The following is a 27,977-nucleotide window of genomic DNA, read 5'->3' on the forward strand; positions in this document are numbered from 1 at the left end:
GGCGCATCATGGCAACCTATAAGCATAGCTCGAGGATGAAAGACGAGCACGTAACGGATACAGGGCCATCTAATCCCTTTCTTACGAAGGACGAGAATATTGTTTTATCGTGTGTCACTTTCATCGATTCGGATTATTAATTATATAATTACATATTATATTAATCGCGCATATCGCGTATCACATAAACTACATATATATAATTTAAAAATTTCTGATAGTTAATAGAATCTTGACGAATAATTCATGTTGTAAACCTATTAAATTTTAATAAAAATTGTGTATGTATATTACGTGTATAATACGTGTATGTGTATTCAAATTTTTCAAAGAATAATCTTTAATAATTTAATAAGCAGCACATTATTTTACTTTGTGTTAACTTTCAAGTAGCAAGGTAAACTGGTTTAATGCGACAGCGTGCGAGAAGTTTCGCCATAAAACAGTAATCTTAATCAGTACATTCGACAATCGAGGAGAATGAATTGGTACTAATTATCAATTTAATTCTCCTCAAAAAGATCGTCGTCAACGTTTCTTCTGATATTAGATCATGCTCAACCTTGTGTACAATGCTGGAGGTCTTCCTAATCATGTATCATGTAAAATTCTCATATGATATAAGACAAATCTAATAATAATCTTTTCCAATAATTTTAAGTTATTTTGATAAAAACTTGTGACACTCTTTTAAAAAATAATACTATTATTAAAATAAATAACGATGCTATTTAATCCATCGATAAAGTTTGTTGCGAAAAAAAAACAACTTTACGAGAAATAATTTTAATGTAAAAACACAAATTTAAAATTATTAAAATTTTTAACTTCATTATTAATTTTAATGTACTTTAAATAATTTTTATATTTAATAGATTTAAAGAATGATTTTACGAATTATTGTAAATTACAACTTCTTTTCTCGCGGAGAATTGCAGACCGCATGTAAAGAATTAATTTTTATTCCAATTACTTAGTTTTATGACAGTTGAGCGATATTATAAAGTCATCGAACTCACCGAACCCTTCCTCCGCGTTATCGATTCAATTACCCCGTTGCAGCCAGATAAGAATGGTCCAGAAAAATCACTTCGGTTGATCCCTTATCGTAGCGTGTAACTTACTCTCTTATTAGTCTTTCTTTTCCTCTTCGTTAATTTCCAAATGATTAAGAAAAACTTCTTGTAGACAGCATAATAAAGATCTCGATTGAGCATCTTTTCCTGAAAAAAAAAACACATGAAATAATTTGTAGTAAGCAGAATCATGATTTTTGAAATCTCTTGTTATATTCTTATTCTAAGGTTTGAAATAGATTAATCTAAAAATAAGTCTGAAAAAGACACGAAACGAAAAAAAATCACGTTTTTACATAAAATGTTATTCAGATTAATTTAATCTTAACAAATCTTTTTATATCACACAAATATTTAATCTTTGCTATAAATATGAATAAAATATAATATTGTTTAATTACACTATGCTATGTTTAACGCGCTGTTTTTATTACTTAAAAGATGAAAAGGTATTGTTTTCTGGTTTAAATTAGTGTATTTACATGTTTTATTTAGTTTAGAGTATTAATGATTTAATTCTTGAAGCAGAATCTTTTCTGCCAGTTAAAAATGATGCGGCATGCGACCGTATTATTCACTAAATACGTGAGTATTAGTAATAAAGTTCATATCATATCTCAGAGTGCTTAGAGAATGACCTTAAGCTTGCATAACATCCACGGAGAAATTCTCTTCATACGTTCGTTTCTTCATCGGCCCTGATGTTCTAATCTCGAATCGGTACGCGATAACTCTTACTTAATAAATAATTTATCATTCTCTACAACGTTGTGATCTAGACGTTTGTGATCTAATATGCTGTTTTTAAATACGTTGCAACATCAACAAAGGCATTAAATCAAAATGAAGATTTATAATAGAAATAACATTATATGTGTATGTGTATGTATATATGTATGTGAATGTATGTGCACGAGGGTATTAAAAAGATTTTTTAACTAGACACATTGAGAAAATTAATATATCAACAAAAACAACTTTTTAAATTATAAAATTGAAATTAAAAGATTATATGCTTAAAAATATCACAAACAAGGGAATTTGACATAAAAACTCACCTTCTCTTTTTTATTTAAATTGAGATATAAATTTATAAAATTCTTTTTAAAGTAAAAAAGACGTATAAAATGTTAAAATAATTTTATAATATATTATATCCTGTAAAAACAATTTAAAAATTAGTAGTAATTAAATATTAATAATGTAAAAATCGCTCCATATTGCAAATATTAACAACTATATTTCATCTCTTTATTGACAAGAAGCAATTATTACACACACACACACACATATGAAATTATTGTGCATTATCATCATAAGATAATGCAAATTCTTGCAAATAAGTAATAACATAATGTCTTATTGGTGTTTTACTCTTTATTAAAACGCTTCAATATTATTGCATAATTTAAATTACGTCTAAATGTGAGCGAGAGTAAATATTTTCGACTCTTCAAGTGCGACTGACATATATTTTCTTTTTATATCACACAAATATTTAATCTTTGCTATAAATATGAATAAAATATAATATTGTTTAATTACACTATGCTATGTTTAACGCGCTGTTTTTATTACTTAAAAGATGAAAAGGTATTGTTTTCTGGTTTAAATTAGTGTATTTACATGTTTTATTTAGTTTAGAGTATTAATGATTTAATTCTTGAAGCAGAATCTTTTCTGCCAGTTAAAAATGATGCGGCATGCGACCGTATTATTCACTAAATACGTGAGTATTAGTAATAAAGTTCATATCATATCTCAGAGTGCTTAGAGAATGACCTTAAGCTTGCATAACATCCACGGAGAAATTCTCTTCATACGTTCGTTTCTTCATCGGCCCTGATGTTCTAATCTCGAATCGGTACGCGATAACTCTTACTTAATAAATAATTTATCATTCTCTACAACGTTGTGATCTAGACGTTTGTGATCTAATATGCTGTTTTTAAATACGTTGCAACATCAACAAAGGCATTAAATCAAAATGAAGATTTATAATAGAAATAACATTATATGTGTATGTGTATGTATATATGTATGTGAATGTATGTGCACGAGGGTATTAAAAAGATTTTTTAACTAGACACATTGAGAAAATTAATATATCAACAAAAACAACTTTTTAAATTATAAAATTGAAATTAAAAGATTATATGCTTAAAAATATCACAAACAAGGGAATTTGACATAAAAACTCACCTTCTCTTTTTTATTTAAATTGAGATATAAATTTATAAAATTCTTTTTAAAGTAAAAAAGACGTATAAAATGTTAAAATAATTTTATAATATATTATATCCTGTAAAAACAATTTAAAAATTAGTAGTAATTAAATATTAATAATGTAAAAATCGCTCCATATTGCAAATATTAACAACTATATTTCATCTCTTTATTGACAAGAAGCAATTATTACACACACACACACATATGAAATTATTGTGCATTATCATCATAAGATAATGCAAATTCTTGCAAATAAGTAATAACATAATGTCTTATTGGTGTTTTACTCTTTATTAAAACGCTTCAATATTATTGCATAATTTAAATTACGTCTAAATGTGAGCGAGAGTAAATATTTTCGACTCTTCAAGTGCGACTGACATATATTTTGTAAAACGAAAGTGTGTAACTTTACTTGTAAAAATATTTCTTTGGAAAGCTAATTAAGTACAAAATATAAAATAAAAATATCAAAATTACAATTCAAACAAATAATATAATAAATTTTAATTTTGTAGATTAGATAATCTTATTTTTTATAAATAATTGTTATAAAGAAAAGTGTATGTGGATAGAGAGATATTAATAAAAAAATAAACCGCGCATATATTCTAACGATTAAAGTATGAAATATTTAAGGAAATCCCGAATTCTCGCGCGATGAGCCTGATGTTATGCGTCAAATATGCAGAATCGTCCGGCATGCAACATTATATGTGTAGCCATACACAATAAACTTCCTGCCGGCCACATCCTCTCACCTACAACGTGGCGCGGTAGGGGTTCACCTCGAGCATCGATAATCGTGCGAATTTCGCCTTTAACCGCGGCGCAAATCTGAAGCACGTGATACGTCCAATTTTGTGCATTATCAATAATGCAAAGATATTACAAGACAAATTGATTTATATTCGGCGTATACAACAAAATTTTACATGAATTATTTCCGGAAATCAATATTATTTTTGAGCCAAAAAAAGTTGTGTTTTTTTTTAATTTTTGAAATATCTACCAAATATCTAAGTGAGAAGATAAATGTCGGTACGGTGGGACGTTCCCACAATTTTATTAATTACCTCTAAGGTCAAAAGTTAAATAAAAAACAGCCGCATCAGCTGCCATTCGTTACCGGCTGAAAACTGCATATGACTGGTCACATTCTCTGTATATATGCCAACATATGTACGCGTTTTAATTGGGATGACGTCAGTTAAAAGCGGTTAGCGCACCGCGTTTCCCATGATTTATTTACGTTGAAAAATCTAAATGAGAAACCAAAAACATCGGCAAAATCGTTAAATACATGCATATATATGTAATTGTAATTTTAACTATAAAAAAGATGATAATAATATGTTTACACGTAAGAGAGAATAAAATGTTTTAACTTTTAGATTACAATAATCATCGATAGAATAGACAAATAAAGATTATTATAAATCAAGCATTATTTTGCTTTTTTTTTTCTTAGAGAAAAATCTCTAATTTATCAGCGACGCGCCAGATAAAATGTACTGGATCACCAACTCAACTTCTATGAGGATTTCTTTTTTCTGTGCTAACTTCACGAAAGATAACATCCGAAAATTAGTAAAATATAGATGTGGGTAGACCCGTATGCAACAGCATTAGCGCAAATGCCGAGGAAGATTAATCGCATGTGAGAAATGTCATGGAGATTGACACCCTTTTTCTGTGAGCTCTTTGTAGAATATTTTATTCACAATAATGTTATATTAAAAGATCGCAAGTATTTATGTACAGAATAAAGAGTTTTAATAGCATCTCATGCAATCGCATTAAAATAAACATACGATGCGTTTAAAGTCAACGATAACCCAGATTCTCATCTCGGTTAAACGAGGTTGGCCCGTCGTGACGACGTCATCGTTAATTTTTATTAACCTTTATTCAATTTGCGTCGCACCAATATTGCAGATTTCATTCACGGGAAAGGACTGTTAAAATGATTTTCGTCGGGTCGGATTAATCGCGCCACGATGTGTATACAAATACCTAATTGCTATCACAATATGAATTGTTGAATGGGTGTCGAGGAAACAGATTAATCCTTTTCACTTTAAATTATTTGTATGTGAGACTTAATTTTCTTTGTTAGAGCAATATAAAAATATAGCAACGATACATATTGTTTCTCTCAATAATTCTAATAATTTAGAATAGATTTATAGATATATATTTTTGAGTATCATTAAATTTTATTTGAATGAAATAAATCTTTTTTCTGATATATCTAATTTTGAAAATTATATATTATTTTCTTATTATACCTGTATATGTAAAGATAAGAATACCGATCCATTTAAATTTGTGTGTTTTGATACATTTATAAAATTACTGCTCACAAATAAGATAAACATTAAATATCTATTTCGAATTTTATTACCTGCGATTTGTATAAAAATAATGTAAAAATTAAATAGTACACATCAGGAGAAATTAAAATGCACGTGCCGATTGCGAAATCGAAGCTGGGAGAACTTCCTGGTCACCACGCTAATAATTATAGCTTCAACCGCGATGTCTATCCTTTTAATTCTCGACGTAATATGAGAATAATTGACGGTTCGTGGAAGAAAATATTTGCGTGCATTCAAATGAGACAACGACGTCTCTCAAATGTAAACATGTAAAGAACATCTGAAAAATCAGAAAATGAGATAATAAACCGCACACAGGAATATAGAAAAAACATTACTTTAAAAGGTGTAGAATGTTTAAAAAAATCGAAGTTCTATTTTGAAAAAAAACATACCATTTAATATACATATATCGCCAAAAAAATATTGCGTCTTTTCTTCCATATTTTTTTCATAAATTGTAACAAATACGTGTTTTTCAATTCTTCTAATTTCGAAATTTTGCATATTTTCAGATGTTTATAGCGACTAATATTTTTTAATGATATGTAACATTTCATGGCAATAAATTTTTAATATTGTTTTCCTTATATGAATTGCTCCGTACATTTGTTTTATTTTAAAATCGTGATTTTCAATATCTTGCCGTGTTTACTGTTTCTTTTATGGCATCAGCGATTTGATCGCCGAAAGCAAAGAGAACTCGATCTTAGACCGCTGTTCCAACCGAGTGGACACTGGCCGGTATACATCCAACACCGTGTGACCGTGCACGTTGTTGACCGCAGGAAAAAACTCGACACCTTTTACCTTAAACTTGAAACAGCACGCCGTTGCAAAGAACGCGTGTGCAAAATAATGTTATATCCACCGTCGTATTATTTCTTCGACAACTATCAAGTTTTCCATGTTGTCCGTCGCTCCGTTCGATTTCATCGTCGCAATTTCACGTATGATGTGTACTTGCTGTAATTTAAAGAGACTCTTTTCCTCAACGTTCATTTATAACATTTTGTAGTCTTTTATCGGTTTAAAAATCTCTATTTTTTACTTGGTTTTATTCTGCCAATATAAAAAAGAGTGATAGTTATTTAAAAAGCAAGCGTCTTTTAATTTTAATTGTTACACTATATTCTTTATTGGCGTTTAATATGTTAAAATTAGAGATGTCGAGAGGGAAAGAAAAAAAATGTATAGCATAAACATAAATTTAAATGAATATTTATCTATAATTAAGCTGATAATGGAAAAAAAATAGCGTTCCTTAAGTTTCTTCCTCACCAAGAATATCTACGATAGATTCCTCCTAGAGTTGTTTACTGAATAGCGAACGAGCATTTCCGTATAATAGATTTTTCCGTGTTTGACATCCGCTATTATTTTCATGTTCGAGATTATGTGGTAGGAAGACGCAACAGGTGGCCGACGCCGCCAAGCGTGACGTAGACGTTGAACACGACGGAAGGACGTACGAAAGGATAGGCACCTATGCATTAAGCGATTACCTTAGATCGGATAAGACTGCTCTTTAAGAGGTAATTTCCCTTTTTTTAACCGTTGAAACGTTGGAACTTGTAGCGAAAACAGAAGCACCCGCGAAGAGAAAAGTCGAGATACCTAGTCGGAGAAATAAATTGAGAAGACAAAAAGAAACTAATCGAAGAAGCTGAATCATTCTGTTAAATTGCTCCAACGATCAAAGGAAGAAAGCAACGATTTCAAAAGTTATTTTTGCCACGAGAGACGATTGTTTTATTAATTCTTTCTCGCGTAACTTCTTTCTCGATAGAAAAAAAACATGTAAAAGAATATGTAAAAAAGATATTCTCTATCATCAGAAACAAAATATTATAGTAAGATTATAGAAGAAATGATCGCATAGTATTTCACATATTACACAATAATATATGCATTTATATGCGTCTCGCAAATCATGATCAAAAATAAGTAAATCGAAATTAAAGAAACAAGAAACTTTGTCTTAGGATATTTATCTCTATGTACGCTATTTATATCTTGCTTCTTTTATCAATCTTCTTTGCTTTCTTCGAAGAAGTTCAAAATAATTCATAATCAAAGTATAAACAAGAATATGTGAGATTATATTAATTAATTTAGTACGGCGTAATGTTTGCGCAAAAATCAATACGCGCTTGTGCATTGTACAAATAAATTTTTTTAGTAATAAGATACCTAACAATGTGTGTTTAAACATAGAGATAAGCGCGGCCACACGCATCTGAAAGGTTTCTCATCGACGCACGGAACAGATTGATTAATCGAGTGCAAAGTTAAACGACGCTTACGTCGGGAAGATGTTTCTACGAGACGAGAGCGGAATAAAAAGAAATCGTCGTAAAATTGATAGATCCACGAGAGAAGCGAGATAATATGCGAAAACACTCTGTTACCGTTTCCCTCTCCCTTGGATTGAACCCTTATCGTTGAACTCGCCATCGTTCGCTGGCTGCTACGCGAGAGGAAAACATGCAACGCATATTTTCAACAGTCCGCGTCGCAAACATTTCTGGATTATTACGTCTTCCGTGGAAATTTTTGTTCATGGCAGGAGTCAATTTGTCGACCGTGCACATTATCTAATTGCGGTAATTCGGAGTTACCGTATCGCTGTAAAATACTTGTACAGCTATTTGCAGGAGATATACATATTTGTATAGTTGCTGCAAATGTCTAAAAAAAATAATAAGGATATTCATAAAATTTAATTCACGTGTTGTTTTGTTTCTGCAATAATATTTTACATAACTAACTAATTACATAAAAATAAATATTTATAAAAAACATAATTACATACGAATTTACGTCATAAAGTCACAGTATATTTTTATAAGATTTAATATTTGAGCATATTTTTTTTTTTAAATTTAATGCAAAAATATCATAATATTTCTTGTCGATATTAAGAATTTCAAAAGTACAATATAAGAAAAAGATAAGATTTTGTATTGGATTTTAAAATTGCTTGATTTACAAAGCAAAATAAGGTTCTCACAGCAATCTGGTATACAAATTTGCATTCCGCAGGTGGGAACCCTATTCCATAATAAATACGTTATGATAATTAGACGACGCTATGATAATTAGATGGTAAAACAAATCGACTTCCAAAATTCCCATGGCGGTAACTATAGTTACTATGGTTCACTTCACACCCCTTCCAATGATATTTGTACACGACTCCACTTGTCCCCCTCTGTCAGCGATCTCGGCGCGTCGGGTTCTTTCCAATTATTCTCGGGCATTCCGTCGAGAACCGGACACGCACCTGTGCCACGGAAATGCGTAACGTACAGGTGCAGCCGCTGTAACGTACTCACGTTATCTCCGACGTTAGTGCGGAAGACCGGGCACCTTAAGGGGACGATTATATTCGGCGATTCATTCCGGCGCGCCGTGTCAAATACGCCAGATACCGGGGGTGTCAATTGAACCGGATGGAACAGTTTAACGTCTTTTAAAGACGGCAAGCGATTCAATTTATTTTACACCGCCCCTACACGTAACATAATCGCGCACCGTTCATGCACCGTCGTGTTGTTCGACGTCTCTATTTTTACGTTTAATCGACGATGATCGCATGTTGTCGATCGCGTATCCCGTATAACGCATCCTGTTACATTACATTTCAACTGGATATACAAATAAAACTTTTAGAATGATCTTAAAGATCGTGATCTTAAAATTATTTATTTGATCTCTCTCAAATTTTGAAATGATTATAGAAATCATAAAAAAATACATGTGTTAATGAAATATGTATTTGATTGCAGAATCGAACAGACGATTTAAGCTCGGAGGTGGGATGCGGAGTGAAATGTAAGATCGATCAGGTAAGAAGTCTCGCGTGTTTGATCTTGGAATTAAATTTATTTCGAATATACGCACAATTCTCTCGATTAAAATTCTATCCGAGTATAAATTTTACTCGTCCGTTGCTACCATATGATATAGTTCACATTGGTAGAACCAACGGATCTTTCACCAATAATATATATATTGACCTACAATTTGCACCTACAATTTGCACCTACAAATGCGTAAAAAATTAATAATAAGTAAAATGTTAGGAACCATGCAGATATAATTTTATCTGCTTGGCTGCTTCAAAGATTGGTGAACTTACCCCCTATTGGTAAAATCTAATCGTATGGAATACTATAACGAACCTCGCGCTCGCGCGCGCGTCGGACAACAATCGGTAGTCCTGGATATACGCGAATGACCGGTGCGGACGTCGGAGACGAAAATGAAGGGACGACAGTCCCTCGTTACAATGAAAGTACTTCCGCTAGTGTTCGAGGGGGCCCCGCCGTTCCTAACTCGCGGCGGCGGCGACGGCGGAGATGGTAAACGGCAAATAAAAAACAACAACGCGAAGCCGATGAATGGGGCGGACGCGCGTATGTACATACGTACGTACGAAACGTATTGCGCGCGTACGAATGAAAGAATGGCCATTCTCTCTCTTTCTTTCTCTCTCGCTCTCTCTAGTACGGCTTCGTGACTTTAAATTGGATCGCGTACAAGTGCGACCGATGGCGGATGTCGCCAAATTACCGTGCGACTCCGGATTCACTCTCTCGCGCTTCGTCTGTCTCGCTGTCGCATCTCTCCCGGTTTCCTCCCCGTCTAAAACGGAAGTGCAAATGAGAAAAAACGGGGAAATTTGGAGACGCATCTGACGCCGTGCGCGTGTCACAATTTCCTCATCGCATAGTGAGATGAATTCGTTGTCAACATTTATTCCGAATTTTAAAAAGAAATGAAAAACACCAGTAGAACTAAAATTAAAATTAATCGATGATAATGAAAACATCTGAAAAGTCAATAATAATAAATCTGATTAGAGGAGCATAATACCGATTTAATTATTGTGATACTTAAAATTTTATACTTTCCTTTTTACAAAGTAATAAAAAGTATTATCTGTTATATACTTTACACAGCATGTAAAATAATTATAAAATTATAAATTATAAAAATTGAAGAGATTTAAGAAACATCTTGTTATTACTGATTAAATCCAATATAATTAAAGACGTAATTATCTTCTTTTGCCTATTTAACCCGCTTTTTTAGATTTCCTTCTCACTTTCATTCTTAATGAAACAATCATTAGCTTATTCTTAGTATATAAAAATATAAATGCACATTCCAACGAGAGTGAAACATCGAAAGAACCCCCCTGAGCCGGAAGGATATCCAACAACGCGTGTCTCCAGGATAGGAAACGAGCAGAGCAATTAACCCCACGAAAATGACAAAAAGGATCCTGGCGTACCTAATTATCCCCGAAAAAAAAAAATGCGGTCGTCAATACGTCGAGCGATTCATGCTGCGCGAGGATATCACGCGCGGTTCGATGTTCGTTGCGTGCGTCGTGGAGCGGGACTTGGAAAGCGAATTACCGCGCGAATTGCGCTTAAAACGATTTCCTCCCTTGGCTCGTTTCACGGTTCGTAAATCGTCAGTAACGCGTACGAGTAACGGACAGGGCGACGTAGGTGGAGGAAGACGCTTCGCGATTCTAGCTGGACATTTACGCGCTTCGACACGAGACACGACCCACTTTTAGCCTTTAAATATTACACTCTTTTGCTTGAGAAAATGAGTTTGTATTGAATCTTCAATTTTACACGATAGAAATTTCCGACCTTTTAACTTGTATTCATCATTATTGAATCGTATCACTAATCTCATATTTCCTTTTTCATTTTTTTAGATCATTATAAAAATATCTAATTTAGCTTTTATATGCATTTAAAAGGGACAGAAAATATTTGTTACCAATTTATTTTTGAAAATTTTCTTGCATAATTAGTTTATCCAATTAATTAATATGAAAGATCAAGTATACCTTGCGTTTTCCATCGCTACCAACATTGGTGCATTACACAAACATCAGCGGATTGACTTCACGTCTCTTCCGGCAATTTCACAGGTCGATAACGATGGATTAATACTGCTGGAATTTCTTTTGTTCGCTGTCCTCTTATTTTTTTGGTTTGCTCTCGAAAATTAATGTAGCTCCCGGAAATATCCATCAAATAACTTCCGATCTCTACACAATTTTATCATGATTAATAAACTGCTCTTATACTGCTGTTATATCAATTAATATAAAAATTACTTTTTGCTGCAAATAGAAAAAAAAAAAATGAGTACCGAGATAAATTATATATATATTATAAATATTAAAAAATAGATACATATTAAAACTTTAATTAAAGATACCTAATTTTGTCTCTCTCTCTCTCTTTATCTTGCTTTCTCTTTCTCTTTTTGTATTCACTCCTTCCTGGTGAAGCATTTTCTACTTTATACATTGAGAGAAACATAAACCACGAACAAACGATGAACATTTGCTTCCTTGTGTCATATGCCAAGAATCCAGACAGTCGAGTGTTTATCTGACAATGAAGTAAAGTGGAGGACCACCGACAGCGAAGTATCTATACAAATGTCTCTGCTTAATAGTAACTACTGCCAGAAGCCACTTTGGCTTGTAAATTGCTGCTGTAAATGATAAAGATAAGATCCGTGTATTACGAAAGAAGGAAAATAAATCTTTTTAATGTTTAGATATTATTTGACAAAAAATTTTTCTCTAATTATTTTATATTACTATTTTTTAAAATTATTAATATCAGCATAAATATATTTATATCTAAAAAGATCGCGTTTTTAACAAATAAATATAAATATAACATATAATTGTTTACATTGTAGAATCTATTTTTTATTAGATATTCCGATTTAAAAAAAAGAGAAAGAATAATTAAAATTTAAATATTTTCTAATGATACGTATGTGGCACAAATATAGTAAAAAATTATACTTTACGCAGACAATATTAAACAGTCAATGCCAAGACCAAAAGTCGAATTTATTAACGTCAGAATCTACTAAAACATGACATTGCTAATCAGTTACTCATAAATTAGCAGCTCGTTATAAAGACATTACGAAGATAATTTAAGTCATCATATTCGTTAGAATTTTTTCCTTGCTTGTCTATGGTTGTGGAGCCAGACTGAAAGCAGTAAATGGGGTTAAAGCAAAACGAAGAGAGGACAGATAGATGTTCATCCGTGGTAGGATGAAGATCTACGATCTACGGGGAGCCGCGTGTGCGGAGGGACGACCCAGCTGGGGGCATAATACACGCTGAGGATTTAATGAGGAAGTGAGAAATTAGCGGCCGCTGTGCGGAGTTGCTCTCGGTTCAACCATTTTCAACTGTCTGATAGTTTTGTCAACCCTCATTGTAAACGACTAAAGCGTTTAAAAACTTATGTTTGATGAGGCGTGTCGAATTAAAGCACCCAGATGCGTTAAAACAAATTGAACATCAGGATACGAACATCCTTTATTCCGAAAAAATTGATATCTATGTTTCCTTTAAAGAGAGCAAAACTATAATATAATTTGCTAAAAATAAATCATGGATTAATCAAAATCATTAAAAAAGACGAAAAGTTGTAGGTCACCGTGGCTATAAACTAGATAAGTCATAAATCAACAGTTTTTTTAACACGTGGAGTAATCGTTGATAAAGAACTATTTTATGTTCTGCGTAGCTACTAATTAGAGAACGAGAGAGAGAGAGAGAGAGAGAGAGAGAGAGAGAGAAGAAAGAGAGAAAACCAAATTTCAATTCTAGATATATTCGAATATTTGTATTTAATTCAAATGAGCAAATATTTAAATATATATTCAAATATTCAAGATAAAACTTATTTTAAAAATTATCCGAATATTTCAAATCTTACGGAAACAACAACAAATCTGCACAGAAATTTGTTTTATTACTAGAAAATAAAATTAATAATTTTTTATTTTTAACATAACTCTGTAATTAATTTAAAAAATTATTAGTTAATTATGACAGGAAATTAATATATTTGAATGATATTACTGTATGATATTCACGTCGATGATTCGCCGTGATTGTCGTAGAGCTCCAGCGTTAAATGATTATTAATAACGTTTATCTGGCGCGAGAAGTCCCTTTACTTTCATGGATTTTTCAGACAAGTTGACCTATGTGATACCCTCGTATATGCCACCATACACACACGTGTTATTATGTGCGTATAATGCGCTGCGCATCTCGTAACGAGCTCGTGCTTGAAAGATTCGCATTTTTTTTTTTTTTTTAATACAAGTGCTTACGAAACAATTGCCTAAGGCCTAAAACATCTTTCTGTTATATAACTTGATATGTCTATTAAATGGATACATATTAGGAAAAGAAATAAAATATTGAAGATCTGTCTGTAAAATGTTGTGAAGATCTGTTAACAAGAATTATATGAAAAATATACAATATCTATACTTTTAGAAAAAAAAATGTTTAATTTTTTAGAATTTTAATTATTTAGCGCACGTTTTACAATTCGTTCAAAGAAAGTAGGTTTCTAATACGATGGCAATTTGCTTATTATTCCGCAATGTCGAGTGGAGTATTATTTATATATGGCGCCTCTCGAACACACTAACCAGAATGACAATCAATTTGTCAATTGCTAAATAGCTTCTCTTGTATATAACTCCGGACGTTGAAATAGACTTTCCACTATGCACTACTATAAAACTCCATTATACTTATTTATGATTAAGGCTAATGAAACTGTTACAATGAAGCAACATGAAAAAATGCGCAAAAATCAAGAAAATTCATTTTTTTTATTGCTTCTCGTAGAAAAAATATTACTTCGCTTGAAATTTATTTCAAGAATTATGAAATTAAACAATATAATTATCTCAATAAGTTGGAATACTTAAAAAAATAGCAGCGATAATTGAAATGTTCCAACTGTTTAAAGATCTATCAAAGTCTGCACTCGAGACACTCGAGGCACAAGTCGCTCCTGTATATTTATACTTCTAAATGCATTCGCGTGAATGCATTTTTTGTTCTGATGTTTTCTTTAAAAACTTAACGATATGTATATGTTTAGTAAATTGCGGAAGAAATTCTCTATTACAAAAAAAAAAATTAACGATAAAATTAGAATGATGAGATAGAAAATTATTTCTATTTGTCTGTGATTAATTACTTTTACCATAATTAATAATTATGTTCTTGCCGTTACATAACGCCATTATGCATAATAATTTCTAAAATACTAACTTTATATTTGAGAGAGAAATCTGCGGCTAAAAGAATTGTATTTCGCAAGGTAAACAAAGACATGTATTGGCGCAGTGGAAGCTGCGCTGTCCGTGTTCTCGACTACAGCTGGCTTGTTGTCGACGACAAATGCCCACATCCTCTCGCGCAGTAAGTTAATGCGTTAAACTTTAGTTCGCAAATCCATGCCCGACAAGCTGCCATGCAACGAGAGTCTTATGAACGTGGGCGTTACTTGAGGCACGTGCCACGCAGGCCGGGATCAGACACGATCACGAAAAATTATGGCTTTACCTCACGACGGCATAGAGTTATGTCACATCGCTCCAGATAACGTGACCCATTGTTCAACTACTTCCGGAATTGCATTTTAGCGCATAGAATGCCCAATGACCTTCGACGGAAGGTTGCATCATATAGACTATTTATTGCAAATCCGATATGTGAGACGTTCTATTGTTCGTCAGGAATACAAAATGTCCACATGAAACAATAATGTAGATAAGATTGTCATGAATGTAATTTGCAAAAAATTCTAATTAGAAATAACAGCATCAAAATTAGAAATAAATACTTGTAAAATATAAGCCGCATAATGCAACTTCAAAAAATTTTTTTTTGTTATGTTTGTTATATAAATTAGATATTGCGTTATAACATTAAGTTACATAAATATCTTACTTAAACTCATTATTAAAAAAATATAACTTACATTATATTAAGATAAAGTTTGTGTACATTGAAGAATATTTATCTCATTTAGAGCAAAATACTTTTTCTATATATTATCTACAAACTCTTTTTGGGATACGTAATTAACAAAACCTAGTCACACAAAAGCATCGATGTTATTCAAAACATTGCAAAAGGAAACTAACAACATAAAAAAATTATATTTTACTTTGCATTTATGTTGCGTTTTATAAGAAAAAAAATTAATTGTTTCTTCTTCTTAAATTTATTGCATTTAATTCAAAATTTTTATAAGATTAAAAAAGATCATTCGTCTTAGGAATATATGAAATTAAAATATTGCCGTTTTTTATCATTATGCTTATTTTTTCAGTGTACAAAAGGCTGTGAAGCATGGGAACGAGCGCTCGACACAAGCTGCCAAGCTGTTTGCGTTAGTATCGCTGCTACTTTTATTTTTATGACATTTATCGGACGAACTTACGTAAAAGTGCAGTATGTTCGTAATGTAATTTTTCGCACAATCTTTTACGTAACATCCTCCTAATTATCTAGTGAATAAATACATAATGTCAATCCAATGTATTGTTCGCAGAATGGAACGCAAGAATTACTACCGCCAAAGGAATTGTACTGCGTTTTGGGCTGCCACGACGCGTTAAATCGTTACTTCCAGCAGCTCAAAGGTATAATAGCATCTTTTGATATTGATTTGGAAATATATTTTTCATGAAAAAAATATTAAAATTTATGTACGTATAATAAAGATATTTAAATACTTTATATATCTCTCAATGATGAAAGATATTATCGGAGAAAAGAACATTTATTTCTTATAAACACAAAATAACATTATCTCGTTAAACTTACAGTTAAATCTCATACAGTTAAATATCACTATTGTGTACAATCATTTATAAACTTTTATAATGATAATGTATAATATTTAAATTTAGGGAATTTTTTTTTATTTTATCTCATCATTTATCTCTGTTACTACTATTTGTATTATTTTTCTTTTTTTTAACAAACTTAAAAAATATTGTTTATTTTGTGATTATTGTCATCATAAAATAATTAAAAGCTAAATATGAGATACAAACATCGTATAAATAACAATCTAAATATAATTTCTATATCAATCTCTTAATCTCAATCTCTTATTTTTTATATCAGTTTGTAATTGCCAGCGTTTTTCATCTCTAGAAATTTGCAAATTCCTTCCCATAGTGATCATAAGTGGCGATCTCAAGCGGTTCTTCATCATAATGATCAAAATTGCTTGTATCACCGTTCTGGGTGCAATGAGGAATAAAGCTCGGTTGCACTTTCTGATGATAGATCTCGATCCAATCGATAGATTGGAACCAGCGGTGTTTCTTGATGTCCATACTACCATCTTTTAAATTGCCGTATCTTCTTGTCAAATCCACTTGCAGAATGTGCTTCAATATGTCTCTTAGCTCCTCGCCAAAGTGATGCGCAAACTTGTACTTGCCCGCTACAATTTTCTCGTAGATCTTCATGGGTTCATGCGCATAGAATGGCGGATATCCCGCGTTCATCTCGTAGACTAGCACGCCAAAGCTCCACCAATCGACGGCCTTACCGTAACCCTTTGACAGAATTACTTCCGGCGCCAAATATTCCGGCGTGCCGCACAAGGTCCATGTGCGGCCGTCTACCATCTTGCAGAAACCAAAATCGGTTACCCTGATGTAACCGGTAGTTTCTATCAGGATATTCTCCGGCTTCAGATCTCGATAAATTAGGCTACAGTGATGCAGATACTCCAAGGCCAAGGCCACTTGAGCGGCATAGAATTTCGCCAATGACTCATCGAACTTCCCCATACGCCTGAGATGAGTGAACATTTCTCCGCCCTGCGCGAACGGCAACACCATATACACGTAAGAGTTGTCCTGAAACAGGGATTGAAATATAGCATGTTATCAGATGTGTTGATTTTATGAGAATATTTTGGGATATTTATTAAATATAACAAGAAACAATTTAATTTCTCTTTTAGAAAAAAATTTGCCGAAAGAGATCCATCTACCTAATATATTTTGTGTAGAAAAAAGTAGAGATTTAAAGTATCGATAGTATCGTTACTTCGGTTTTTGATCCTTGCCTTGAAACAGAACTCCATAAAAACCAAGAAGGGAAAGTTGATACATTGCAGGATTCGCTTCTCGTTATGCGTGTGATCTACTTGCTTCATCTTCACGAGTTTCGTTTTATCGAGAATCTTCATGGCGTAATACGAGGACGTTGGTTTATATTTGACGAGAAGAACGCGGCCAAAGGCACCAGTGCCGACGGTTCTGAAACGTTCAAAGTCCTCCAATTTCGCGTTATCGTCTACCTTTGTCCTCCACTTCTCCAGAAATGCCGTTCTCAGATTGTCTAAGATATCATTGTATTCCTTGAACATTTGATGTCTTTCAACGTCGGATATTCGTGCCATTTAAAATGCGTTTAATTCCTTAAACTTGAATGCTTTAAATTTAAAAGGTTAATATATCATGAGATGACATGATATTTTAATTGTTTTAAAAAATTGCTGTGTGCGACGGGATGTGGATCGTATGTTGTTTATTTATATGTATATATGTATGTACATATATATATAATGATGCATATGTGCATCATATTATATATTGCATTGGTATTATTTTGACTAAAAATGATGCTAATATAAAATTGTAAAAGATGTCATTTTTTTTACAAACAAAATTATTTTTGCCTCTTCCCTTATATTCTCCCCTTATTTCCTTATATTTATAGACATAAATAAAATTAAATTCGGTTAAATAAAATATGCATTAAATATTTATTGATATTTTTGTTATGGCATGAAACATTCTGTAAATCAAATGAAAAAATCATTTTACCAATAGCGGAAATCGGCACTCCACCGGCACCAGCATTGGTCGCGGATTCATTGACGGCGACCTCGCTCAGCCTCGAATGGAAAGGCGTAGGTAAACGTGCCGGAGGCATATCATACTTAGTGCAATGGAGATACGAAGAGCTAGCTGAGACATGGCAGTACTGCAGGAATCAATCATGGGGCGAAGGTGATCAAATACTAGTCGAAAACCTACAACCGTATACTAAATACAGGGTACGTAAGGACGAAAGAATCTCTCACATAGAGTTACATAAATATTTCATTAATCGTTTCTATCTCATTTTATTTATTCGACATATAAATATAAATACTCTTACTTATATTAATAAAATATAAAATGCACACTATATTAGCGTAAAATTTTTAAATAATATGCGTTAATTTAATCTCGATGTAGATCTTAGGTGGAATGTGCATTTAAAACTGTTGAATCGTTTCTTATACAATTTTCGATTAAAAAAAAAAAAAACACTGGCATTTACAGTTTCGCGTAGCACTGTTCCTGAAATCGTCGCAGCATAATCCGGAGCCGATCGTGTCAGCGCCGAGTGTGGTAATATTAACATGTCCGGCCGGTTTACCTACATCAACACCGGTAATTGTAAGAACGGCGGCGGTAGACAGTTACCGCGTATCTGTATCTTGGGAACCGGGCCCATTCTCGAACGGGCCACTTTTGTCCTATGTCCTGCGTCTGCAAGGGGCTGAACATTCCCAGCTTAAGGTACACGCCACGCCAGAACCATATACAGACATGCGTGTCCAATTACTCACACCGAAGTGTCTCTCGCATACTTCTGTATGCACAAGCCTTTTTTTCTTCTCTCTCAACTGCACTCTTATATCTCCGTATATTCGCGCAAGACGCGTCGTTACGCTTTTCTATACTATTTATTAACTATTGTCTATATATAGAAATGTAATGTGTGCAACTGGTTCTGCAAGGTACATTCCGTTATCCCGTTTGAGAAGAATTCATTGACGAGCAACCGCGTTAAGTTTTATATGGCGACGTTAAATATACTTGTCATGTTATCCAATGATAACGGTAAATCTTCCCTCTGCATTTAATTTACGAAAATTATAAAATCTTTAATAATCTTAATTAATATATTCCCTGTTAGTTTTTATTATTATATTAGCTTTTTTATTAAAATCATGAATATATTAAGAATTAAAGATCGTCAATGAGTTTCTTATTTTATATTTATTCGCTTTTTAAGTTGCGTACTAATATTAATTTGAAGAGAATGCACGCTTTGAAGCATGGCCGCTTTTTTGAAACGTTAATATTAACAATATTAGACATTATTACTATTGCATTTTTATTAATTACATTATCCAAAACCCCGTTAATATTAAATTTAACAACTTGTACGAACCAGATCATCTGCAAAATAAGTTTCTGGCATGGCGTTTTTTTCTCCTAATTGCATATTTATTTCCTAGCGAGGGATTCACGGTGGGATGATTACGAGTTATAAAAAATATACGTTATATTTTATCAACAGGATATTCCAGCCACCGGGGATTCCAATCACTACATGTTTCAAAATCTCGAACCTAATCAGAATTATTCTGTCAGTGTGACTATGAGAAATGGAGTTGGCGAGGGTCCACCTGCAATAATTTATATCTCTACGACTCGAGAACCTACTGGTACGTTACGAAGAGTAATATATATTTACATTAGCATTAACAAAAATGCAAACATTACACAAATCTATCTGTCTTCCAGAGTATTTTAATTAATTTTATTATTTCAAAGAATCAAATCCGTTCGGCTGCCGATTCTCAGATTTTATAATTCATATCTATATCAATAAACTTGAAATTTAAATTTACAAATAATTAATTAAAAACAATTTTTTTAGTCAAAGATACGCAACAGCCGATTCTCATCCTCGGTGGCGAGCATGTGGTCATGATGCAAGGCGCCGATATGTTGGACGAGCCCAGCATCGTTTACGAGACCGAGAGTGAGATCCGCGGAGTGGCAATACACGTGGCATCCGCTCAATTATTCGTTTCCACTTCGATGGGTTACGTGTATCGTACCTCGATTATCGAGCGATCGGAAGCGGAAGCCATTCTGAATCCTGATCGAATGCACTTCAAACCATTAAGTCTTTCCGTCGATTGGCTGAATCTTCACTTATACATATTGGGAGAGGTAAAACACGCGACCACAGTATGGCAAATAGCCAGATGCAATTTGGATGGCAAAAGTTTGACAGTAGCTATGGCTGGATTCTTGACCCGACCATTGCATATCGAAGTCGATCCTTACAATGGGTACATCTTTTGGGTCACTAAAGCAGGATTGTTTAGATTAGATCTGGCCGATATCAGCAACGGTGTGAAACACGAGGTATAAGTTCCTTTCTTTTTTTATAATTTTATATTACTAAAACTTTTATTTTTAGCGTTATACTAACAAATGCAAAATTTTTAGACGTACATATTAATAGGATGTGTATAATGTAATCATTTTAATATGCTGTTGATATTAACGTATATATTACTTTCTTTAAATAAAATAATTTTTTAAAAGACATTTATTATCAAAACATTCATATATAAAAATTTAATTATTTTTTTAAGAATCGGAATGTTATTTTATTATTTTAGGTTCAACCATACTTAATTCTTGAGGATGCAAATTTGGGGGCTTTCACGGTAGACCATATGAATTTTCGATTACTTGTTCCTCATCACACTAAAAATACAGTGCTATCGGTGACACTGGATGGTCGTGAAATTTTTGATCTGCGCTCCAATACACAAAAACCCAAATTCAATAACGTTGTTTCTTTAGCTATGGCAAATGGTTTATTTTATTGGACTAATGGTGAAGATGTTCTTACCGAAGGCTATCATCAAAAGCAAAATAGATATTTTCACAATTCCTATCTTGACAGGTATTCTTATATTTAAAAAAAAATTTTATTTCTACATTTGGCTTTAAACACTAATTATCATTATTTTTTGTATATGTATATAATCAAGTTTGAATGCAGTGATTAAATATACATAATAATGCTATAAATTCTAAAAGAAAATAATTTGTTTTATAAACAATAAAGCAATGAATCTTTGTTTAAAAAAAAGATGGTTCTTATGCTAAACCGTTATCTGCTTACGATATCTTCGAGATACGGTCGCGTGGAGTTCACTTGACGGAACTATTCCCACTGTTAACGCGATATAATAATAATAATATAACTTTATTGAACACACAGTAGAATATACTGTATCTGTACATTTGGCAGTCATTTTCTCGGCACTTTAAAAAGAAAAGCTTATAAAGATATTGTTAAACATATTAATAAAATAAAAAGCGTTTAACATAAGATTCTTCTTTCTGATTCTTTGACTTTAAAACTCATTTTATATATTTTGGAGCTATATCTTATTACTTGATATTATTTTAATATTTATTAGTAAAAATTATAAATAATTTTTGCAATAAGAAATTAAATTAAACCTACATTAATAGCGCGAACGAATAAATATTCTCGTCTTCAGGCCCGACACTTTCTTCGTCAGTGTGAACGTATTGATGAATGCAAGCCAACCCGTTTCCACCCCAATAAATCCACCTACAGGAGTACAAGCTGTCCTAGGGGCGGAAAGAGCAAAGGTCTCCTGGCAAGCTCCTCATTTACTAGGTTATCAAGGCAAGGGCGCTTGGCAAGACTGGTCATATGAGCTTGAAATCATAGACGAATCGACTGGCGAAACTATTCATCAGAAAGATATAGTTGGACTGTCACATACTGTCTACAATTTGCGAGAAAAGTCGGAATATTCGATCAAAGCTGCGGCATATACGAAAGCTGGTAGAGGACCATGGTCCGCGGAGTTCCGCGGGCGAACTTTAAGGTAATATTAATTAATAACTTTATTAAGCTAAATATATATAATATTATAATAAATATAACAGATATTTTTTTATATTGAGTTTTGGATGTTTTCCTTTTTTCTCCTTTTTCTTTCTCTCTACGTGTTCTTTATCTGTTTTTCTAATTTTTTTGTTAGAGTTTTATATACATATGAGGTTTTCGAAAACATGCCTCTTTTGCATTTATGCTGATTCTTCCCGTAAATTATTTATCAAATTAAATTATACATTTAGGAATGGTTCGCGCGCGTCTATCTTGTGGTCGTCGAACGAGGAACTTTTGAGGAGTGACGTAACTGGAGAAAATATAAATACGCTCGTTTCTAAGCCAGATATGAAGGATTCCGACAGCGAATTTCATATCGTCGACGTTAGTTGGTACAAGGATGTACTGTACATAGTAGGAAATAATTCCGCGTTATATCATTATAACGTTAGCGACCATCAGAAGAAGAAGCTTAACAATCATTCGGTGGGAAGTGTTGCCGTGGACTGGTTATCAAAGAAGCTGTATTGGGCGAATCCAAAGCAACAGATAGTAAATATAATTAAATGTATTTTAACTTTAAAGCAAATTAGAGTACGCAAGTGCAAAACGCAATTTTTTACATGAATATTATTATAATTTTGACAGCAATGTTTTTGAAATATCTCGATATCTAGATTGTAAACTTTTACAATTGATATTTAATATTTCCGATGGCTGTAAGATTTTTGCAGGGTTGGGAAAGTTACTTTATAAAAGTAACTCGTTACCGTTATCGTTCTTTTTTCTAAAAAGTAACTCGTTACCGTTACTCGTTACCAATTTTAAAAAGTAACTTGTTACCGTTACCGTTACTCAAAAAATAACGAGTCGTTACAATTTCCGTTAGTTTTTTTTTATATAACAATAACTTTACATACAATTTTTTTTAATACAAGATCAAATTAAACACTAAAAATTTTTAAACATTGTCTTACAAAGAAACAAGATACCAAAATGAGTTTTCAGTAGTTTTCATGTAATGCTGCATTCCAACACTCTTATCAATATTTTCCTTTGTATGAAAATTATACCGAGTAAATTAAAAAAAGTAACGATAAAAGTAACTGTTAAATTCGTTACTCGTTACCGAAAAATGTAACGAAGTTACTTTTTCCGTTACAAACAAAATTTGTAACGCCGTTACCGTTACAGTTACCGAAAAAAAGTAACTGTAACGGTAACGGCGTTACAAGTAACGCGTTACTTCCCAACCCTGGGTTTTTGTTAAAGTAATGTCAAAAATATCCTCTACTTGATTTCAAAAATATACTATATAATATTATCTTGACTTTATAGATAACAAGAGCAAACTTGGATGGATCTCAACAAGAGCCGATGTCTATCATAGCAATTGTGAAAGAACTCATGATCGACTCTCTAGAAGCATATTTATATTGGTCTACTGGTCACGCTGTGGAAGTTGTACGATTAAATGGACAGAACAAGAGGTACTATCATTCGGACGAAATTTTTAATGGCAAACAAGTGATGGGATTGACGCTCGACACCGAAAATAGATACGTCTATTGGATCGTTCGAAGCTACGAAAGTGGATCCATCGTTTATCGAGCACCTACATCCGAAAGAATTCCAATGAATCAGAAAATCGTTCCGGAAAAGGTTTCTTTGTGTATCTAATTAATTTTTATATTTAGATCATTATTATTTTTAATAATAATATTATAATTTCTAATAATAGAATATTATTATTTCTAATAAAAATAAAATTTATCGAGCACGATAAAATTATAAATGCCGCTAATACAATTTTAATTTTATCAAATAATGTATAATCAATATATAAATAAATGAATTAAAATAAAATATAACAATATATGTAAACAATAAATTTTTATTTCAAGGTTTCTGCTTTGAAAGATCCAAATGTGCAAGGACCTTTATGTTATTTCTCTGAACACCTGCTGTGGCTGCAGGATGGTACGAATGCGGTAATCGGCGATCTCTCCGGTCAGAACACCGCCGTGATCAATGGAATCACTTTGTCCGGCTTACACATGGTGGCCGTCATGGATCCCGCACTTCATCAGTACCCAAAAAATTTAACATCGGAAACCGTAAAGGTTTCGCCAGACGCTGTCGACTTTAATAGTATAAGAGTCGAAGGAACTTGGAGAAATTTTAACATATCATGGGATCCAGTGAAAAATGTTAATTATGGCACGGTTTTCTACGAAGTAAAGTTCGCGGATTACATTAATACAAATTCGAACCCGGAAATCACGATCGAAACGACAATACCGTACAACAACTCGGACCAGATCCTCCCTTATTCCGTCCTAGAGGTTACTGTAAAAGCTTTTACTTACTGGGAAACGGCGCATAATTCGCGAAAAATTTTGAAATCGCCACAGAGCGTGCCGACTCAGCCGACGTTTCCTAGGGCGTTCGTGGACAAAGAATTCCGCCATGAGTTCATAACGGACGATCGTCTTGTGATATTCAGGTGAAGAATCTAAAATCTTGCACTCTCATTTTTTCTTACATTTAATGACATATATATATAAGATCTGAGTTTTTTTTTATTATAAGCAATAATGTTAAAATATCTCTTATTCTCTTTATAGATGGAATCAACCTCAGTTTACAAACGGAATTATTCAAGGATACATGGTACAGTGTTCGTTTATTGAGGACGAGAAAGAAATTGAAATCTGCAACGATCAAAGCATCCCAGCTTCGACATTGGAGTACACAATACGAAATCTAAGACGCAACATGACATATTACTTTCGAGTACGAGCACATACCAAAATTGGTGCCGGTCCTTACACGGATTTAATCAACGTGTCGACTACGTACGAGAATCCGGTGCCCCAATTATTGGTTGCTACCGCGGATGCTGTGAAAATATCCGATTTGGATCGAGAGACCAATAACTCGCTCACCAGACATAGCGCAACAGACGTCAATTACCTGGAAATTGAAAACAAAATTTATTGGATTAGTGAGATGCAAGAGTTAGTGACGTCAGAGATCAACGGAACCAATGTCACAAAAATACTTGCCTTGAAAAATAGCGCACACAGCCTCTGCATCGACTGGATAGCAAGAAATCTGTATTGGACGGAATACGAATATAACAGTACCAATCCATGGGAAAGCAGCGGTTACATTATGAAACTGGACTTAATAATGTGGAAAGCTGGTGAAGTTAAATACAATAATATCGTAAGGAGAGGAAGATACATTCCTGTTTTAGATGTAGTGCCATCTTTGGGGTACGCCGATTTTTATTTGTTTGAAATATAATATTAATTTTATTTTTATTTCTTTTAAGTATTTATACATATTATATTATTATTTTTTTTTTTTGCAACTAATATCATAAATTATGTAATCACAAAACATTTTGCACACAAAATTATAAAAAATTGTAAAGTTACAGAATTTTGTTATTTCGTTCAAATAATATTATAAAATCATTAAAATATAATGCATATATATTTTTAGATCTTTATACTGGATTGAAGCAACAAATGACCGAGGTATAATAATGCAATCGGATCTCGACGGGAGAAATGTGCAACCATTTTTCAAAAATATAAATAATACATGTACCTGCCCGTCTAGTTCGGTAATGCCCATGATGACGGTTGATAAAACTAATATGCAGAAACCGGTGATATACTGGATATCGATGGAGGGACATTTAAACGTAGCTGACATTCATGGTTGCATGTGCAATGTCATATTAAGTGTAGGTTTCAAAACAGCGACTCTCACGTCTCTTACGGTTGACAAGATGAACATTTACTGGTCCAATGTAACGGAAAATCGAATCTATTGCATAAAAAAAGAATATCCTTTCCGTGTGAGCAAGGAAAACATGTCCAAACCGGAACTGAAGAGTCTCTATCTGCCTAATGTACGTCACATCACAGCCTTCGGCAAATCCCTGCAAGCTTATCCTACGACGAAATGTCTGATACCTCGCCGAAAAGCTTACACTATCGAGCGAGTAAAGGCAACAGAGAATAGTATCGTCATTAATCTCCCGGAGATGAGCTCCGAGGTCGGTTGCGAGAAATACAGTCTACCCAGCACGCTGTACATTATCCACGTGCTCCACTGTTTGAAGGAGTGCGAAGGTTTCGAGCTGCAGACATACAAGCGACATTACGAGATTCAGAATCTAAAGCCGTTCACGGAATACAAGCTGCAGTTGACGCTGAGCAATGTTTACATCAAACAATTTAAACTGTCTACCTTATCAGGCCAGGATGTGATCCTGATGACTAGTCCAGGCAAACCCAACGCACCGGAAAACTTTACGGTTCAAGCGCTGACGCCAACCCTTGCGGCGGTTTATTGGATGCCGCCTAAGGTATTGAATTGTGCGGCTGTGCACTACGAGGTGCACTGGAGATCGCTTCTCTCGGTAAACGGGGTCCGACAGAAGGGCGAACAGCTGATCAAGGAGCTCGAGCGCACGGAAGATGGCAAGTTCTTTACGATATTGAAGCCGTTTCTGCCAGGCCAGGATTATCTGGTATATGTGCGTGTGTATCCCGTCAACTTCAGCGATTTGTACAATGAAACTCTTACGAAAACTATTCACATGTACTCGGAACCGAACAATTTAACTGTGAGCGGAATCAGCATGAACAGTATAAACATCTCTTGGATCCTGAGCGACAATCTGACGATCGATTACAGGCTGGAGTACAAGGATGTTGCGATGGACACGTGGCAAATCGCAGACAGTTTTGAGGTGAAACAGTACAATATAACATATCATATAAAAGATTTACAACCGCGTACGTTGTATAGATTTCGCCTGATACTGAGATACCCCGCGTACAAGGAGGACTTTATATGGCCATCTGATGGGAGATTTACATTTCAAACGCTAGGTAAGTAAATAAAGATAAAGACATAAAATGAGATATTTAACATGCTTATAGATATAAAAATATCTTATAGATTTGCTATAGAAGAAGCTAATAATAAAGCTTCAAATAGAAATATAAATATATTAAAATAAAATAAAGAAATATTATTTATATTTTTCTTTTATAATAAAGGGGATGTCCCGAGCGCTCCTGGAAAACCTACGGTAACAAGACTTCGAAATTTGGTTTACCAATTAAATTGGGAACCTGCACAAGCTCACGGTTCACAAATAACTTTGTATCGATTGGAAGGCTTAATCACTGACGACAATAACAAACAAGATAACGAAGCCGGTGAGAATGAGCACTGGAATTTATATTATAACGGAACGGACAGTTACTGGATAATTACCGGGGATATGGATCAGAAATATATAAAATTTCGTGTGCGAGCTAAAAATGCATATGGTTTCGGCGCTTGGAGTGAATCAAGCTCGATCATTGATCTAACAGAATCTACCGGAGGATTAATAAATATAACTACACAACCACACTTACCGTTAATGTTAGGCCTCATCGTGATCGTTATCATAATGCTGGCCTGTTTCTGCTATTTTTTCTGCCGTAAGTATATTTAATAGCTCGAGTTTGTAATTGTAAATTAATTCAGATAAAATACAATATATGGAATTTTTGAAAACAAATGTTGTTGATAGAAAACAATTTATATATATTGTGT

The 27,977-nt window shown here is 33.3% G+C and overlaps 2 protein-coding genes across 6 annotated transcripts in view; one reads left to right on the forward strand and one right to left on the reverse strand.

Annotated features, from left to right (window-relative positions):
• Nucleotides 1-27,977, forward strand: part of LOC115245820 (proto-oncogene tyrosine-protein kinase ROS-like) — a 35,875-nt gene that overhangs the window by 2,898 nt on the left and 5,000 nt on the right. For 3 of the 5 annotated variants that reach the window (XM_029824302.1, XM_029824306.1, XM_029824303.1), the window contains exons 2-16: nucleotides 9,478-9,537; nucleotides 15,910-15,969; nucleotides 16,132-16,222; nucleotides 18,440-18,666; nucleotides 18,938-19,177; nucleotides 19,965-20,112; nucleotides 20,328-20,824; nucleotides 21,085-21,374; nucleotides 21,982-22,338; nucleotides 22,592-22,895; nucleotides 23,682-24,005; nucleotides 24,248-24,849; nucleotides 24,971-25,624; nucleotides 25,857-27,259; nucleotides 27,431-27,862. In XM_029824302.1, coding sequence (XP_029680162.1) covers nucleotides 9,478-9,537; nucleotides 15,910-15,969; nucleotides 16,132-16,222; nucleotides 18,440-18,666; nucleotides 18,938-19,177; nucleotides 19,965-20,112; nucleotides 20,328-20,824; nucleotides 21,085-21,374; nucleotides 21,982-22,338; nucleotides 22,592-22,895; nucleotides 23,682-24,005; nucleotides 24,248-24,849; nucleotides 24,971-25,624; nucleotides 25,857-27,259; nucleotides 27,431-27,862 — 5,689 coding nt within the window. The remainder of the gene's footprint in view (nucleotides 1-9,477; nucleotides 9,538-15,909; nucleotides 15,970-16,131; nucleotides 16,223-18,439; nucleotides 18,667-18,937; nucleotides 19,178-19,964; nucleotides 20,113-20,327; nucleotides 20,825-21,084; nucleotides 21,375-21,981; nucleotides 22,339-22,591; nucleotides 22,896-23,681; nucleotides 24,006-24,247; nucleotides 24,850-24,970; nucleotides 25,625-25,856; nucleotides 27,260-27,430; nucleotides 27,863-27,977) is intronic. The other 2 variants (XM_029824304.1, XM_029824305.1) reach the window with 2 other exon arrangements.
• Nucleotides 16,723-18,469, reverse strand: LOC115245822 (cAMP-dependent protein kinase catalytic subunit beta-like). The gene is made up of 2 exons (XM_029824308.1): nucleotides 17,671-18,469; nucleotides 16,723-17,458 (listed from the first exon to the last, which is right to left on the reverse strand). Exons 1-2 carry the CDS (start codon nucleotides 18,004-18,006, stop codon nucleotides 16,739-16,741), a joined length of 1,056 nt encoding a protein of 351 aa, XP_029680168.1. The 5' UTR covers nucleotides 18,007-18,469; the 3' UTR covers nucleotides 16,723-16,738.

The sequence above is a fragment of the Formica exsecta genome, unplaced genomic scaffold (genome assembly GCF_003651465.1).
Source record: "Formica exsecta isolate Colony F162 unplaced genomic scaffold, ASM365146v1 scaffold1327, whole genome shotgun sequence".
Lineage (NCBI taxonomy): Eukaryota > Metazoa > Arthropoda > Insecta > Hymenoptera > Formicidae > Formica > Formica exsecta.

Coding starts and splice junctions, on each gene's coding strand:
- LOC115245822 (XM_029824308.1), bottom strand. CDS start 18,006: ATGGCACGAATATCCGACGTTGAAAGACATCAAATGTTCAAGGAATAC. Junction 17,459..17,670: donor TTATGGAGTTCTGTTTCAAG/GCAAGGATCAAA, acceptor TCCCTGTTTCAG/GACAACTCTTACGTGTATAT.